The sequence below is a fragment of the Callorhinus ursinus genome, unplaced genomic scaffold, assembly GCF_003265705.2.
Source record: "Callorhinus ursinus isolate GAN/ISIS: 27379988/994484 unplaced genomic scaffold, GSC_fseal_2.0 scaffold16, whole genome shotgun sequence".
NCBI lineage: Eukaryota > Metazoa > Chordata > Mammalia > Carnivora > Otariidae > Callorhinus > Callorhinus ursinus.
The window spans coordinates 8623981-8642382 of record NW_027397078.1 but is presented as its reverse complement, the minus strand read 5'-3'; the positions used below and the strand labels follow the sequence as shown (position 1 = coordinate 8642382).

The following is an 18402-nucleotide window of genomic DNA, read 5'->3' as shown; positions in this document are numbered from 1 at the left end:
GCTCTGCACTGGCCCACTCTGCGGGGCAGAGCACCTTTTATATATACCAGGGCTCGGCAAACTTGTTTTGTAAGGGGTCGTCCTAGCAGAAGAGCAGTCCCTGACACTGCATGAATGGGTGTGGCTGGGTTCCCCCAAAACTACAGAAACAGGTGATGGGCAGGATCGTGTTGTGATCAGCTCTCCTTGGAGCTGTGCCACGAGCCTGGCTCTGGGTGACAAAACCTCCACTTAATTCAAACCTTTCAACGTGTTCCCGAGTCATGAACGCAGCTTTCACAACCCTGCCATAAGGAACGAATGGCAGATACCTAGCCACAGATAAAGGAGTGGTCTCTGAAGGAAGGGCTACATGTGTGGTGCTTGGGTGTGTCCGTGTATGTTCCGGATGTCAGAGTTGAATACAACAAAAGAGTAAGTAATATCTTACCTGGAGACTGTGTGTGCATCATAGAGGGAGACTGATTAACTGTGCTGTGGTAAGATGTAGGGGGTGAAGTAAGGGGATAAGCACCTGACGATCCCGGCTGTTTGGGAAATGGCTGAAAAGAAAAAAAGTACATGTTGGTCAAACGGGCCACGCGCGTATAGTATATAGTACGTACAGCTGAAGAGTTAACCTTTACACAGTTCACTGGTTACCAACAGGAAACACAAGATGCGAAAATGTGCAAAATACACATCAGTAACACAAGTTTTTAAAGACTCCCCGACTTTCAAAATGTTTAAAAAACAGCAAGAACTCACTCCTGACCTTGTAATACCATTGCTTTTAACCCTCAAGATGTTTTTTGCTTATTTTATCTACCATATCACTGATTTATCTGTATTGTTTCTCTCCCATTTCCCGGATTCTAAGATTCTCTCCCCACCCCTTTAATATTTCTGAAGTCAAGGTGTATCTTTCGATTCCTGGCATGGCACAGTTTAACTGGCAATTCATAAAAAGTAGTGCATCTTACACTTGGCAGAGTTTTTAAAGGCAACGAAATACAGTCGTTTAACCTGACCTCTCCTCACCTTTACCTTCATCTCCAGCAATGAAAAACCTAGGACAATGAAATCCTTCCTAGTTTTTCAGTTGAGGTACAAATCACATATAGTAAAGGACACAAATCTTAGAAAATGTCCAGTCTGATGAATTTTCAGAAATGTCACCACCACAGAGATCGAGACCCTGAAGAACACTACCAGTGCCCCTCAGCCACCTTCCAAGGCTTTATCACTTCCCCAAAGGTAAGCACTATTCGGATCTCTGTCACTCAAGCTTGATTTTGCCAGTTTTCATATTTCATATAAATACTGCATGTACTTCTGAGTGTCTGGCTTCTTTTGTTCAACATCACGTCAGTGAGATTCACCATGTAGTAGTTTGTTTTTTCATTTCTATAAAGTATTCTATTGTATACTGAATAGACCCAGTTTATTCACTCATTCTGTTGCTCGATACTTGGGTTAGTTTACACTTTTTACATAAATAACGTTCCTATGAACATTCTTGTGTTTTTTGGATGCAGTTCTGTTGTACATATACCTAAGAGTAGAATTATTAAATCACAGGTATGCCTAATGTTCAGATTTAGTGCTCTGGAATACTGCTAAACACCACTGCATGGTTGTTATACCGTTTTACGCACCCTCCAGTAGTAAATGAGTTTCAGTTGCCGCTAATACCAAATGTTGCCAAGAATGAGCAATTTTCTTCTTAAAGCCCTTTTTGTGGGTTTTGAGTATTATCTCATTGTGGTTTTAAGTTGTATTTCTGTGATGCCACATGATGTTGAACACCCTTTCTGTGCTTACCAGCCGTTTGGATATCATCCTCTTTCGTGATCCACATGGCTAATCATCTCACATCACTTTAAATGCACGAGTCTGAGGTTAATGCTACTTCTGGTACTGTTTACTTGCCATCACTAGAAGCCTCCTTCTCTCCCTGTCACTATTTTTTCATATGGACTTCTCGGACACCTTGGGCCCACCAAGGACCTCCTTGCCTTTCAACAAAGACACTCAGACACCTGAAGAACCCATTAAGTGACGCGAACGTGATACCATTTGGAATTTCAGCAAGACATCACCTGTTGCTGGGGTGGTGGCTGGAGCTGTGAGATTAAAGAATCCATCATATCTCCTCCTATGGGAGAAGGGGGATTATCGTCCTCGTTTACAGACCTTCTTCGAGCATCCTGATTGCTATCAACAAACATATTCAGGAATGTCTATGGATAGAAACAGGTAGAATTCAGATTATTTTACTTAACTTTAGTAAGATATTTTTAATCATTTAGACTATTTTAAGAAAAACAAATATACTATACCCATCTCTAAAATAGAAGTTTGGTACACAGCCACTATTATGAGGACAACCTGGAAGATATATGGATAATTTTGAAGGGGGGGAAACTGAGGAAACTGGTTAACTGCAACAACAGAAACAAAATCTAAGTTAAAAATCCTGTCCATTAAGAAGTATTGTGCAAGTACAAAGTTGAAGAGAGAAGTACACCCTGGTACTCCTCACACCAGGTCAAAGTATTTTCTTATTAACTTCTGAACCAGAAATGCAGGAAACAAAAGGAAAGTTGTATGTTGGCCATCTAAGTAATTTCAGTGACTTGGGAAATTTCCTATTGGGTGAGAGTCGTCATTTTGTAAGCTAGAAAATACGACAGAGGAAAACTGAATGCAGAAACTAAGCCATCTTTCCTCTTTTTATCTTACATGACTGAAATCTTAAACCACCAAGAGTGGGACAATCTCGTTTTATGGGATAGGTCATCAAAAATTAAGCAAGGCTACCAGAGTTTGTGTCTCAAGCATTCTCTTCCTTTTAATACTCTCCACCTTCCCCATCCTCAAAAACAGAGATCAAAAGCTTACCAGGATCACTAGAAAGCTTTTAAAAGTACACTGCCTGATTTCTAATAAAAGATGATGGATTCACAACACACATTTTATCCTTCCCCAATACCCCACTGAAACTCCTAAAAAAATTTTTTTAAAGCAATAAGTTACAAATACAGAAAGAATGGGAGAAGAAAAAAATAGCAATGAATTCTGGAGGCTGCGGAGCAGATGGCTGAGTGGTAAGTGAACTATCCAATGTGAGGAAGTTGTATCCTAAAGCTAGCACTGGGGAAAGCCAAGAAGCAAAGCTATTTCCGTCCAGATCCTCAAGACACGTAGGAACTGGCAGCACTAGACACCTCTGGAAGTGGGGATGAAAGTGGGATTAAAAATAGGACTGGTCAAAAGTCTCTTTAAGAGACACTGAAAGCCTCCCAGAGCCTCTGTCACTCTCACTGAGTGAGGTTGACTTCTACCACTCTGGTGGAGGGTCTTTGACTAGGGGGACTCTAGCATTGATCGAGAGGAATGCCGTATTAAAAATGAAGATTATGGGGCACCTGGCTGGTTCAGTCAGAAGAGCATGCGACTCTTGATCTCGGGGTTGTGAGCTCGAGCCCCACGTTGGGTGCAGAGATTACTTTAAAAAAAAAAAAAAGAAGAAGATTAAAGTTTACATACTGAATGGTGAAAATAGTAGTTTCCTTCTCTTATTTGATTTGCCAAAAATTGGGGGCCAGATGCACACCATCTATGCAGAGACTTGAATACTCCTCTCTTGGTACTTTACCAGCCCAACAAAAAGACCTAAATCTACTGACACTGGGAGTTACCCAAAGAAATGGCCCGAGCAGATCATCCTGCAATGAAGACCACAGTCAGCAAGTCTCACCTTCTAGTAAGAGCTGCGAGTTAAGAATCACTAACATGAAAGAGATCAAAACAAAAAAAAAAGCAAGGTGCGTGAAATGGAGATTATGTAGGAAGAAAAAAGGGGTAAGAGAAGACAGCCATATACAACAAAGATGTCATAAAATGAACACTTAGAAACAAAAGAGAGCTCCTGGAAATTTTTTTAAAGATGGCAAAAAAAATTATCAAAAATACAAAGACTGAAAGGAAAAAAATGAGGAAATCTCCCAGATACAAAGAGATAAAAACAGAAAAGATAAGAAAATCAGAGGATAAGTCCAGGATACCAAGCCTCAGAACAGTAGTGGTACCAGAAAGAGCTGAGAGAGAAAACAAAGAATCAAGAAATAACACAAGGCAATTCCCAGAGCCAAAGGATGTAGTTTCCAGCGTGAAAGAACCTACGAACCTACTTAGTTACATAAGGTTCAAGAACTAGAATGAGATTAAACAACTCAACGGTCACAGTGGAAGTTAGAAGACAATGGAGCAATGTCTTCAAAACTCTTACAGAAAACGACTGTAATCTTGAATTCTACACCTAGCCATTCTCTCAATTAGATGAGGTAAACTAAAGATGGTTTTAGGCACACAAAAGTCTCAAAATAATCTCCCACATACCTTCTCCCAGGAAACTACATAGAGGTATGCTACCAAAACAATGGAGTAAACCAAGAAAAAGACCTGCAGTCCACGCCACAGGGCATGCCACGCGAGAGAGAAGCCAAGGACTCTCCCTCTTCCCATCCTTCTACAGATTCCTAAATCAACACAAGACAAAGGGCATGGGGCACTGCCATTCCAGATTGGAGGTCAGACGGTTGTAGAAGAGATTTCTTCAAGATGAAACCAGTGAGGTTTCTGAGATGTGAACGCACAGAGGGGAGATTTTATATACATAGGGGAGATACTTTAAGGTTGAGTTAGTGGTAAGTATACAAAAAGTTAATCAAAAAAAGTAAATTAACTCCCAGAAAAACAAAATGTTGAACAAGAAAGGAAAAATAATTATAGTAAGCTTGGTGTACAGTGTTTACATATTTATAATAATGAGAATACCGAAAAATCATCTGATCAAAATTGCTGCCTAACCATACTGTAAGGATAGCAGGAAAGGTATACTAGGAGCAGCCTGGGAGGATGAAGAGGCATATAAGAATTAAAAAAGAATTAAACCCTCATCTTCCATTGTGAGGATCAGATAATGCCCTCAACTAAGAAGTCCACAAACAGCAATGTAAGCATGTTATTTAGAGATAAAGATGTAAATACCAAGAGAATCACCACCTAAGAGTTGAAAACAGAGCAGGAAAAGGGCAAGACTGGGTTGCAAGCAACTAATTTTCAAAACAAGCCTTTGGAACTATTTGACTCTAAACTATAAGCACATACAATTGAGCTATTATACAAGAATCTGCAGGGATTGTGGCCCAGGACCCTACATTTTAAAAAAACTTCATGGCTGAACTGATGAATCAAACTTTCTCAATAATCGATGAGAAAGACATTGTTGAAGTTCCTTAAAGTTCCAACTAGTAAACAGGACTCTCTTCGGTATCATTCACCATATGCATTACAAGGAAAGGAGATTTCATCATCTCATACACATAGGCACAGCGCTTTATTAAGAACTTCCTGTTCCTTTGGAAGGACGCTGCGGAGGTGATAAACTAACACAGCTGCTTATTAAACAGAAATTTGTTGCTTTTCCCCATTATTTCCCCCTTTTAAAGGAACTGTTTTAGAGACATTTATGTTTATTTATGCTAGAATACTAAAGTTGGTTACCTTTAGTCCGGGTGCAGGATAAAAACCTTCCACTAACTTGCTATTATCAAAAAGACTATAGGCACCATCCCGAATCGCCACCACGCCTCGGCTCCGGCAGTAAATGTCGATGCAGTACATGTTCCTAAAGGCCAGTCTGATGTGGGTGGACGACTGCGGCAGGATGGAGAAGCACTGGTAAGCAGTGTTGGTCCTCTGGGTCAAGCCCAACATCGGCACAGTGGGGAGTTTGTTGATGGCATTTAACGGAGCCTGAGTATCAAAGAGTACCTAAAAGGAACACACACAGTGAGAGCCAGCCGGTTTCCGTACAAATGCTGAAGTCTCAGAATCTTCCATGTCTAACAGTCATAAATGAGCCAAGGTCTTCCTGGCATATTCCATGTACCTTTCCCTTGAAGAGAATGCAAACTACATCACTGCATCCACTTTGAATCAAAGAAAATTCTCCAAGAAGACTGCGAGACATAAAACACAAAACATGCACCCTTGTCACTGAAGACAAGCCCACATGATTTTTAATTTTACATGAGACACTAACACTGATGGAGTCATATTTTTACACAGAAAATAAACTTAATTACCTGTAATAACTGAACCACATTTGGTGTTTTGTTGAACATTTCCTGAAGCTGATGGAGAATGGTATTGTGACAGTTACTGCAACCTGAGTTTGGGCCAACAGTGCCCAAAGAAATGTGAAATTTTTGATGTATGGAATTCCACTGGATGCTAATCTAAATCAAAGAGATTACATGTTTCAGAAACTGAGAAAGTAACAGATTCAAGTAGAAGAAAAAACAATGTTTAAACAGTAAGGCAAAATGCCAAAGATCAACATGAGGTCTTTTTGGAAAGCCAGTCAGAAGACTGGACTCTATAAACTCCAGAAGTGCTGTTACTATGGCCTGGTACATTCGTGAAGTAGGTGTGTATTAGCCCATTTCCACCAAATAAAACAGAAAGAGAAGGTGCTAAAGAAAAAATCTGGATTAAACTTTATTTGAAAATGATCATTGGTGTTTCTTATTTTTCATTTTTATCTAGGACTGAAGAAAAGTCATCCTCTATATGAGCATTGTCATAAAGGGAAAGGAAGCCACTTCTAACACAGATGCTTTCAGTTTATAGATTTTAAACACTCAATTTCTGATATTACTTGACGTCGAAGAGTCCAGAAAGAAGCCAGCTGGCTGAATTTTTATACTAAATGTCTAGGACTTTACATATGGAGTGGGAAGAAAATGAGGAAACAGAGATTACGGGGAGTGCCTTCAAGACTGGGACAGGATCAAACAATGTTCATAATCACATGACCAAAAGCATAAACGTACAGTATTGTTCAAAACCATTCATAATCTTCATTATAGTAATCATGTTGCTAACCAGATTTGAAATCGGTAAAGAAAAAAAAAATACAAACACCAAAAGTACATTACCTGGTCCAAAACTCATCAAGATTATATACCCCATCAAAGAGGGCATAATTTTCGCTTTCAATTTTAAAGAGTTAAGCACTCTAGTATACTAGTCTACTATATATCATCAAAGTATTTAAAATTTACCATTTTAACCCTAATTTTTACTTGAGTCCTCAATTAGTTCAAGGCAGTTTTCATAACTTCCAAATTCTTCATTTTTAAAGGATTTATGAGAGGAATTTCAGTTTTAATTAGTTCATAGACTTACTGAGCTTCCCTTGGTGGTTCCATAACACAAGATAAGTTTTCGGTAATTATAAACACGGACTTCTGAGAAAATATTTAGATGAGCAGGTATGTCTAAAGAGAAAGGAAGCAAAAAGGAGATTAAGATGATACATGCAAAACTTTAAAACACATATTTGGAGAAGAGGGCATCTGGGCAGTATCATATGCCTAGCTGGAAAGATCTCTAGATACATAATTTTGTTAAAAAAAATTAAAAATAAAAAAAGGAAAGCGATGGCATAGGCAGTGGGCTTCCATGTCCATTTCTACAGAAGGGGTCCAGGGCAGGGGCGGAGTACTGAAGCCGTACAGCACAGCAGTGGGGCGGTTCCAATTCCAGCTCTACCCTTTCTTTACTAGCTGTGCGACCTTCAGCAAGTTCTGCAGTCTCTGCGACTTGTTTTCTTCATTTGTGAAATGAGGAATAAGTCAACTACTTCACAGGGTGACTGTGAGGATTAAATGGGTTAACACAAGCAAATTGTTACACTGTATGGTGCATAACAGACTCTCAATAAATACTCCCTGTTATTATAATATGGTAGAGCTCGGAGTAAAAAACTCCTGTATACATAAGAAACTTAACAGTGGTTGTCTCTGGGCAGAAGCCTGAGGTAGAAGGCAAACTTATTTTTCATTAGATATTCTTTTGAAAAAAATTTTTTTTTACAATGTCTTACTTCTTCAGTTTAGAAAAGAGGGATACCCCCCCAAAAGGAAGATTATCACATGTACCTGGTAGAGAACGTGCAAATTCCAACACACACTCATATAATCGTGCAATGCTATTCCAGTCATTAAGGAACATTTCAACCACTTTTCTACCACCAACGGGTTCAGACAACAGGTTTTCATATGTCAGATAAACATGCCGCGATGGCCCTACAGGATTAAAAAAGAGGATTAATAGCTGTGAATACTAAAAAGAAAACCCCCAAATTACGCAAAGACAGAGTGTGTGAAGCAGCTCACCTTGCTCTCTAGTCGAAGTGCCATTAAGTGGACAATTCGCAAACACTAACTCCGCCACCCACGTGCGGTTATTTCTACCTTGCAATCGGAACGTGCAATCGAGAAGAGAGCGGTCCAGAGCCTTCTGGGTTTCCTCATTCACACCCTTACAGGGAGGGATTCTGGCAATGAAAGAGCATATGAAGTGTACTTTGCATCACAGAAAGACAAGAGCACAATCTACACAACAACATTCGGGGTATCTCGTTAGCGCTTCAGTTCAAGCTCCACACTAGGCGCCTTCTGCAAAAGAAGGAAGCGATTCATAGCAACTCATGGCAATTCACAGCACTGAACCCACTTCTACTCACATCAACGCAGATTAGGACCTCTTGCTTTAACTAAGTGTGTGTGTCTGAGTGTTTTAACGAAGTGTGTCTGTCTTCATCCTTATTCCTATCATTAGAAACACTATGATTCTTCAGAGTGAAAATCAAAGATACTGGCTTTCTATGAAATCTACCTAGAACATCCTCAAGGAAAAGCTAAGGTGTAAAACCACCCTTGAGAACAGAATGATACAGTGGAAAGAACACAGGCTTTGGATCAGGGACCTGCATTCTAATTCTGACCCCAGCCACATTAACCTCTCTGAATTTCAGTTTCCCAACTACACAATGGAGATAATTACCTTATGGGTCACTGATTTTGAAACATGACACACCGTACGTAAAGTGTTCATGGCAGCTGATATAATAGGTATTTGTGTATGTTAGCTCCCTTTGTGGTAAAACCAAGTCTCATTGATGCCAAGATAAAATGCCAGGTTTGTTATCTCTCCTCCCTTCTCCAGTAAAGGTAACACTCATGTGATAAAGCTTTGCATGTATCAACTCATTTAACATATTTTCACTTAAATATGTCACATATAGGAGAGGAATGTATTAGCTTTGGTGTCGTAAAATACCTACCTATCCATTTTCCTCTTGCAGCTTTATGGACTATCTTGTCATAAAACATTATAAAGTAATACATGTTCAATGTTTTTTTCAGTAACAGATGAAATAATGAGACAATATATTTTTTAATTACACATTATCCTTTAACTCCTAGGGATGGTGGGTTAATTCTCAGACTTGGTATAATGATTATTTATATCTAAGTCTAACAGAAATTGGAAATATGGAATCTTGATTTAGGCCTCTTATTCAGAAACACCTAGAATAGGGTTTCTCAACATCAGCGATACTGACATTTGAGGCTGGATAATTCTTTGTTGTGTAGCCTTGGCCTCTCCCTACCAGATGCCAGTAGTATCTCCCACTCCCTCTTCTCAGTTAATGATCACCAAAAATACCTCCAAACATTGCCCAATGTCCCCCTGGAGGGCAAAATCGCCCTGGGGTTAAGGACCACTTGCCTAGAATAAAAAATTTAAGAGGGCAAAAGAGAGACAGAGATTGCAGATGATAAAAAAAATTTGTAGGGGAGAAAACAGCTACACAGGTTGCATAAAAAGAAAATCAACATAGTACCAAAATTTTGTCAATTAATTAAAAATTCCACCACAGCTCCTCTTAGATGTATAGTGTTTTTTGTTTTTTTTTCCCCCAACATTTCAAAAGTTAATCTTTGGGGCGCCTGGGTGGCTCAGTCAGTTAAGCATCTGCCTTCGGCTCAGGTCATGATCCCGGGGTCCTGGGATGAGCCCGGAGTAGGGCTCCCTGCTCAGCCAGGAGTCTGTTTTCCCTCTGCCCCTCCCCCTGCTCCTGTGCTCGCTCTCTATCAAATAAATAAAATCTTTTTTTAAAAGTTTATCTTTCATACTACATAATTTTTATCACTCACAACCAGAAAGATTTTGTCCAATATTATTTGGGGTAAATTACAGAAATCACATACATCGCATACAGCCTTGTCAATTCCGTAGGTATACTGAAGACTTTTGCTTATCCTTATCCCTGAAAACATAACCCCAACCCATAGGAGTTATAAAGCAGCCAATTCAGATCAAGTTTTAAATCTTGGTTTAAAAAAAATACAAATGCAGTACATTATCTTCCTTTCACATAAACAGGTGTTTCGTGAAATCCATCTGGTTAGAAAATGAACTCATAGAAGCCAGCATGTCTTCAAGTAAAGAGTAAGACTCCTTTCAGTTTATGTTCTGAGGGGCAGCATGACCCCTAACAGTGCATTCTATGTCACCTTCTTCATCTGCCACACACAAGTAATTGGCTCAGCTTCAAGGAACCTGTAAACTATTTACTTGCTTTTAAGGGTTACAAATGTAACAGAATAAACTACAATTGTAACTTTAATCCTCCCCCATGTGAGGAGGAAAACAGTTCCCCAAAAGGAAACTTTTGAAACAAAACTGTTACAAACTCAAGATACGGCAAAATACTAGTAGAGTCACCAAAAAATGAAGAACTGAGGAAGATGTTTCCTGGACAATGGCTTAACCTTATCTGAAAATTTCTACCAATCCAAAAAAGGTTTTTGATCTAAACAGCTACTCCTGACTGATGTCTCTCCTGCAATTCTGAGTATGGAAGAATGTAGGAACTGGGCTCTGGTCTTCCAGGGTAGATGTGTGTTAGCACTGCTCCTTTTGGGTCGCTGGCTGTCCAATCATGTGCTCTATGTCAGTTTCATTCTGAGGGGTTTTACGGACCTAAAACCCTGCAGTGTACGAGGGGGAGATCACTGAATGTGCTTTTAAGTAAAAGAAGTGCAATTATGCCCACAAGGAAAGTGAAGAGGGTTTCATAAAGGTTGCACGTGCAAATGCAGAAGGACTGAGTCACACAACTGATAGAAACTGAATCACACACCTTGCAAAAATGAACTGTGCCTATGCATTATTTGCATAGGTTACAAGAGGGAAAGAAACACAATGGACAAGATGAATAAAGCTTGTGGGTGTGGCTAGCAAACCAGCACATTACACTGCCCAGTAGTGTAATGTTAGCCTGGGAGAAGGTGGGAAGTTTGCTCAAGAGCTCAAACGGAGGCAACTGTGAGCATGCTGCTCTTGAGACCTGAGTAAGACCTGAGTCATTTGTGCTGTCGGATCAAGGCTCTTTGGAATCTACACAGGGCAACAGGCCCGTGAACCATAGCAATCTAAGGTATTTACCATGACACTGTCACAGATACTTCAAGGAGGCCTGTTCAACGGAGTCTCAAAAAGATAAGCTGAACAAGAACAGAACATATTTTTAACAAAGAGGAGAAAAATGTGCTCAATTTTAAAGCTTTGATGTATCAACTCATACTCCCATTAATATGTCTAGGAATAAAGGCTTAAGACTTTCTGAAGATTAAATGCATTAGAGCAATTATATACTAAGTAGACTTATGTTAGATTTTAATTTAGTAAAATCATGTTTAGACATTTATTGTTTACTGTTTCCTTCTTCATTTCTATACCCTATCCCCATAATCCTCATAACGGACAGAAGGTACTAGACAAACTCATTATCTTAAATTATCCACTTCTCTGTATTTTTTCCTTTTGAGTTTTAAATAAAGAAAATAATGGCCAGGATATAATAAAGACTTTTTAAAAATTATTATTAAATGAAGCTTAAAAAATAGGAAATGCTTCCTTCCTAGGTAGGACTATATTATGGGTTCTCTCGAATTCAAGAAGGAAGGGGACTGAAATTTCTTCATAAAAATGCTGAGAACAAGATATTTTAAGACTCCTGCAAAACATGAAAAATATAACTAAGAGAACAGAACACAAATGTTAACATTATCTATTTATCTGCAGTTGCCAAGAAGAGTGAAAAGATTAAAAAAAAAAAACACAAAAAAAACCCCAAGCCCCTATACTTTAGGCAGAAGTAACTGAAAACCAAAAGCCATTAGAAGTGTCACATTTTCCCACTGATGTGCATTACAAGGCCAGCTCTCTCTCCTGAGAACTTTTTGTACCGATGGTGTTCAGAGAGCCGGCAAGGGAAGCTACCCTAGTTCTTCCACTCGGTCTCAGGGGAGTACCCTGACACACGGTAGAGTGCGTGCTGTGGGCTAGCTCTTCCCATCTTCCACAGAAACTACCGGATTCCCAAGTAACAAAAATTAGAGCTCCACTGGCAGAGCTGCCATGTCTTGGTAGTCGGAGGAATTCGATAAATAAAAACTGCTTCTGTGATTTGTAGTAGTAAGCAATGTCTAAGAAACAATACAAATGCCCACCCTACCCCGCCCCCCCAAAACTGTTTTCTGCACCAGAAAGGTTGCTCTCGTAAATGGCACGCTAGTTTTGCCAAGTCCATCCTGGTCGCCTTCATAGCACACGCACCATATTGGCTTTCCTTCTAAGCATCCTTTGGCCCCTGGTCCTCGATCCATTTAGAGCCAAGCCCTCTGCCCATCTCCCTCTGTATACTCTTTCCCGGTGATCTATTTACTATCCCAGCTCAATTACGATCACCTTGGTGATGGCTCATTTACTTCTCCTGCCCAGCCCTGTCACCAGAGCTTGCGATCCAGCCCTGCCTGGCCAAAGGGATGCGTAGGCACCTCAAAGCTAGCGAGACCCCTTCAAACTCACATCTTCGGTGTCCCTTATCTCAGAAAACACCACCATCACCCATCACGTGCCCAAGATAAAACCAACAGGCACCTGTGCCATCTTCTCTTTCTTACCTTCAACACCAGTCTCCTCACCAACCCCTGGATATTCCATCCCCTAAGTCCTTGTGGAACCTTCCCAGGTCGAAGCTTACCAACTCCGGTGTGAACCATTTCAGCAACCGGTTTCACCACTCAGTCTTGGTCCCCCTCCAACTGATTCTCAATATGGCTTTCAGGATGAGCTCTCAAAAACACCTAGCTAATGACGCCAGTTTCTGCTTCAAATCATCTGATGGCTTCTTACTGCCATTAGGATCAAGTCTACATTCCTTAAGGACACTTACAAAGCCCTCCAGGAGGGCGCCTGAGCGGCTCAGTCGGTTAAAACGCGACTGCCTTCGGCTCAGGTCATGATGCTGGAGTCCCGGGATCAAGTCCCGCATCGGGCTCCCCGCTCGGCGGGGAGTCTGCTTCTCCCTCTGACCCTCCCCCCTCTCATGTGCTCTCTCTCTCTCTCATTCTCACTCTCTCAAAATAAATAAGAAAATCTTTAAAAAAAAAAAAAAAAAAAGCCCTCCAGGATCTGATCCCTTCCCACTTACAGCTCAGCTCCAGTCTCGTCTCTCTCAACTCCTGCCACTCTGACCTCCTTTCAGTTCCCAGGTACAGAGCTTTTTTTCTCTTGCCCCAAGCAACAGAAAGAGAAAGAAGAGAAAAACTGCCTCCACCTTAGCAGCTATTCCTTCTGGTCAGCACTCCCTGCCCCACCCCCGCAAATCTCCCTTTCCTCTGGCTAATTCTCACCTCTCCTTCAGTCCAAATATAACTGGTACTTCCTCAGGGCTACCCTTTCTGGCTTCAGAACTAGCTCAGATCCTCCTGTTATATGAACCCACAGCATCCTGAAGGGCCCTAGCAGAATTCAACCTGATAAACAGTAACACTGAGCAAACATCCATTACATGAATGAAAAGAAATGTAGAGGAAAGACATCCTAAGATACCAAGTGGTGCTGGATCTCCACTCAGCAGGTGAAAAGGAAGCCTCCCCCAGACCACAGTAATTCTGTGCAGAAATCTGTGACATCCGCAGGTGCCAAACTCTGCTTTATGCTGCGTCACGGGAGAGGAGTAGCTCTAGCAGTGTGGCTCTAATGTGCAGCACCGAGGCAGACAGAGGACAGGGACTTACTTCAGTAAGCGAATTGCGTGGCTGAAGCCATCGCCTTCCATTTGCACTCCTTGATGGGGAATCTCCAGGTTGGACAACTGGTAAGAGAAAAGCAGGAAGATCAGACCACCAACTCTACAAAGGAAACTACCTTTTCTAAGTACTAGTGTCTATTCTCGTGGCACCTGTTTCAGGGCCACTCTGTTCCAAAGGAACAACATGTCAGACATGCACACTGAGTTCCATCATCTTATTTCCTGCGCAACTATATTAAATCCTGTGAAACCCAAAGATGACCCAGAGCTTCTAGTTAAAAACAAAACAAAACAAAACAAAACAAAACAAAACAAAACAAAAACACCCCCGGGTGGCAAATCTTCAGAATTCTGGAGACTAATCTACTCCGGCAGTGAGCCAAAAGTCATCCAGAATCAATCCTGGTGGTTCCAAATGATGCAAGTGTAAAATAAGCCTGGTTTTCTTATGTTTGTCTTAATTATGTCTGTTCAAAACAAAGTCTGAGTCATAGTCACATCCCACTTTTAATCACAAACAATAGTTTTTAGCATATAACTTTTCTGGAATACTTTTTTTAAAAGATCTTATTTATTTATTTATTTGAGAGAAAGAGAGTGAGCGAGAGAACGCACAAGAAGGGGGGAGAGGGAGAAGCAGGCTCCCCGCTGAGAGGGGAGCCTGACCTGGGGCTCGATCCCAGCTGAAGGCAGACACTTAACTGACTGAGCCACCCAGGTGCCCCTCTGGAATACATTTTTATTTTTAACAATTAAACTACTTACTGTTGTGAAACCCAAGAAGAAAAGATTTCCAATTTATGCATTTACCCAATGAGATAGCTTTCCCAACTGGAGGATTCAGAAAGTGAGTTAAAAAGATGAAGGGAGGGAGAGTGCCTGAGACCCCGTAAGTGAAACTGCAGGTTATGTAGGTATGCCAAAAAGTCATCTGATGATCTACCAAAGAGAAGCTTGTCTTTGGCACATATTCACAGGTCTTCTATGGCAGGCTATTTATTTATACACACCTTGTTCCAGAAAGGATTTAAAGCAGCACTAATTATTTGACTGAGCCCTGTTCTTTCGGCCTGGGACGGGCAGAGGTTTAAGAAAAATAGCTGCTAACCAAATAGGCCATAGGAGTTCAGATTCAAGGAAGAGGACTCAAAAACACCGTCTCTGTCCTATGGATCAGAGATATAAACATCCCTGGTAAGATTAGATTGTTATTCACATCTCAGTATAAAGTACTTTAGGCAGATAATGTGTTTGCTTTTGTCTTCAACATGGCTTTTTCATTGAGATAAGAAAAAGTAGGCTGTTTAAGAGCCTGAGGGGGTTTCAACAGAGTACTACTATACAATGTTCTTACATGTCCTATGTGTGCAACAGGTATAGGAGCACAGGGAAGGGGGGCAGAGAGGACTATGTCTACAGGTGTTAGTCTATGTGGGCACTACAGAGACAAGTTTTTGCAAGTTTTGTAGGTGGTGAGGGTAGAGGGCAGGCAGGGAGAGAGACATCACATTGCCCCCAGGTACCAGGTAGCCTCCCTTCCCACTACAAAGGTAGTAAATGAATGACATGCATGTCATCAATCCACAGGGCACAATAAAAAAAGCCCAAGAACACAGTCAACTAGATAGGAAGCATGGACACTGTCTGTACAGTTTAGGAGCAATGGCCAGTACCCAGGCAAGAAGACATTCATCAAGCTCACAGTTCTAGGAGCTAGGACATCAAGGTCATGAGTATCTATTTTAGATGCCTGTTTCTGGGCCTCAATTTCTCTGGGCTATTCCCTTCTTCATAGTTTTATACCTCACCCTCTTGCTTCAGACCTTGAAACCCTACAAAGCAGGGGTCAGCATACAACAGCTCATGGGCCAAATGCAGCCCAATGACTGTTTTTGTAAATAAAGTGTGACTGAAACATAGCCACAACTCATCTGTTTAAACATCAACCATGGCTGATTCATACTACAAAAGCAGATCTGTGTAGCTATAATAAGAGACCATATGACTCACAATACCTAAAATACTTACTATCTGGCCCTTTACAGAAGTTTGGCGATTCCTGCTCTAAGCCATGAAAGTGTTCAACAAGTCTTCCCAAGACTATCATCATCAGTTTCACTGAAATAATCCACTTCCACATTCCCAGGTCTCTTTACTTTTTTTTTTTTGTATCCTCAATTGTTTTATTCATAAACACCAAAAAAAATATTTTTTTTAGTTTTACTGTGGCAAAAGTCTCCACTTCATTCCCAATAATTTACAAAGGGGAGGAGTCTTACAAAAAGTAAAACTTTAAAATAGAGGGAAATAATTAAGGTTTTGGTGTATCCCTTTTAAAGGGATGCCAATCCTTGGCTGGAGTCCTTTTTGGAAATATAAAAATGCAGATTCTGTTACTGCCCTTTACTCTCATGTTTGGGGATAATGCTGGATACCACAACTGTGTATTCTTGAAAGACACTAATTCTATGTAAGTCTATTCCTTAGTCCACATGACAAGAGTAAAAATCGGGTTTAATATTCTTTCTGACCTGTTTCTCAGAAAGGAACCCGGTTTTATTGGTGTTTAAGCAATATGTATAGCTTCACCAACTCAAAAATAAGCCACCCCTTTATCAACTAATCACCTCTAAGAGATAATGTTCCTACTAAGAGGTATGCAAGTAAGATGTTAATACTCAAAAATTGTCCTTTTTTTACATTAGGAAGAATTTACTTTCCATTTCCATAAAGGGAAGAACGCTCACAATTTGGAATCAGAAAAATGAAATAATATAAGTCATGTTTTACAAGTACACCATGAGATGCTATAATTTCAACCCCATCCCTCCCAAAATGAACAAGATCACAGCTATTCCGGTTCTCCTAATGGAATCCACGTAGCTTTAGCAAGGCATTTTAAAAATTACTTTTATATAGAGTACTCAAAACTGTTTCAAAAAATTACCTCCAACCGAAGTCCTACGAATGGCATATTTGTATCACACATAGCAACAAAATGAGCTAGAACTTTATTGAAGGCACACATTTCTCCTGATCGTTTGGTTTTCTTGGGTTCTACTGGACATGGATCATCAGACAACTAGAATTGGGGTAAAAAAGTACAGGTGATGCAATTAGTTAAGGCAGTTAAACTACTATAGCTCAAGGTTAACAAAAACAAATGTTATGCATTCAACAAGTATTTATTGAGCAAATATTTCAACCTAAATGCTGGAAATTTATGTAAGTATTGTGTATTTAGCAAGCTCTCTTGTGGAAATGGTGTAAAATTAATTATTAATTAAGAGAGAGGCATTTTCAAGAAAATGTAGAAAACTGTTACTTAAACCTGATTGCCCACCAATCTCTTACAAACCGGATCTAATTCTTTTCCCATGTTAAAAATGGTTAAAGAACAGGAGAGAGTTAATACACACCAATCCTGTACTCACTTCTATATGTGATCCTACCTTGCGCTTGGGACCGGTCCTAGGCTGTTTGCCAGGTTTGGTGCGAAAAACCAAGTCCTGGATGTTTTCCTTGAACTGCTGCAGCAGGAGAGCCATGAGAGGGGTGTCCTCACGTTCCGCAGCATTCACAGACATGAAGTAGTACTTGTACGACAGCTGCGTGGGTTTATTGGGAACCTCCAACATCTCCACAACCTAAGAAGGCCCAAGTCAGAAATGAGACTCAGAGAAATAATTAATGAGTGTTGCATATTTTCCACCTTATAGCAAGTAGGGTTCAGAATTGTAACTCTAACAGATGGTCTTTCTTCTTTAAACGAGGACAAATTAATCATGATTCTCAACAAAAAAAGCATTCCTGTTATATACTTTGTTCTCTAAAAAATAGATCAGACTAATGAATAAAAGCAAAAACCACCATAAACTATAGTAAATGGGACATTTAGACTATTATAGCATTAAGTGTTCTGGATATTCATATCTTAGCTTAAAACATTGTATGCTTAAGTAAAGCAGATCTGCTAGATTTTCTAGAATGGTATCTATCTATTTCAAATTGCCTTGTTTTCCTTAACCATTAAAACATCCTAAGGGTGCCTGGCTGGCTCAGTTGGTGGTGCATGCAACTCGATCTTGTGGTTGTGAGTTCAAGCCCCACACTGGGTGTAGAGATTACTCAAAAATAAAATCTTAAAGAAAAACAAAAGCTCCTAAGAATTCCACTGTTAGAGCCGAGAAAAATGACAAATAACTCTCACAATTGGAAGCATATAAAAATAAACCCTGATAGATATGGTCATTGTGAGGATGACACCACCACCACCAACAGCCAACACTGATATAGAGAGTACTAGACGCCACATACTGTCCCAAGTACCTGACAGATGTTAATGCATTCAGACCTCCTAATAACTCTGTAAAGAAGGGATTACTGCCTTCATTTTT

General features: G+C 40.2%; 1 protein-coding gene across 2 annotated transcripts in view; it reads right to left on the bottom strand.

Moving 5' to 3' along the window:
* Positions 1-18402, bottom strand: part of MED14 (mediator complex subunit 14) — a 72970-nt gene that overhangs the window by 15801 nt on the left and 38767 nt on the right. For both annotated transcript variants that reach the window (XM_025857399.2, XM_025857400.2), the window contains exons 14-23: positions 17458-17652; positions 16953-17087; positions 13992-14068; positions 8232-8392; positions 7995-8141; positions 7240-7331; positions 6135-6287; positions 5551-5820; positions 2082-2222; positions 431-542 (exon numbers count right to left, since the gene is read on the bottom strand). In XM_025857399.2, the coding sequence (XP_025713184.1) occupies positions 431-542; positions 2082-2222; positions 5551-5820; positions 6135-6287; positions 7240-7331; positions 7995-8141; positions 8232-8392; positions 13992-14068; positions 16953-17087; positions 17458-17652 (1483 nt within the window). The remainder of the gene's footprint in view (positions 1-430; positions 543-2081; positions 2223-5550; positions 5821-6134; positions 6288-7239; positions 7332-7994; positions 8142-8231; positions 8393-13991; positions 14069-16952; positions 17088-17457; positions 17653-18402) is intronic.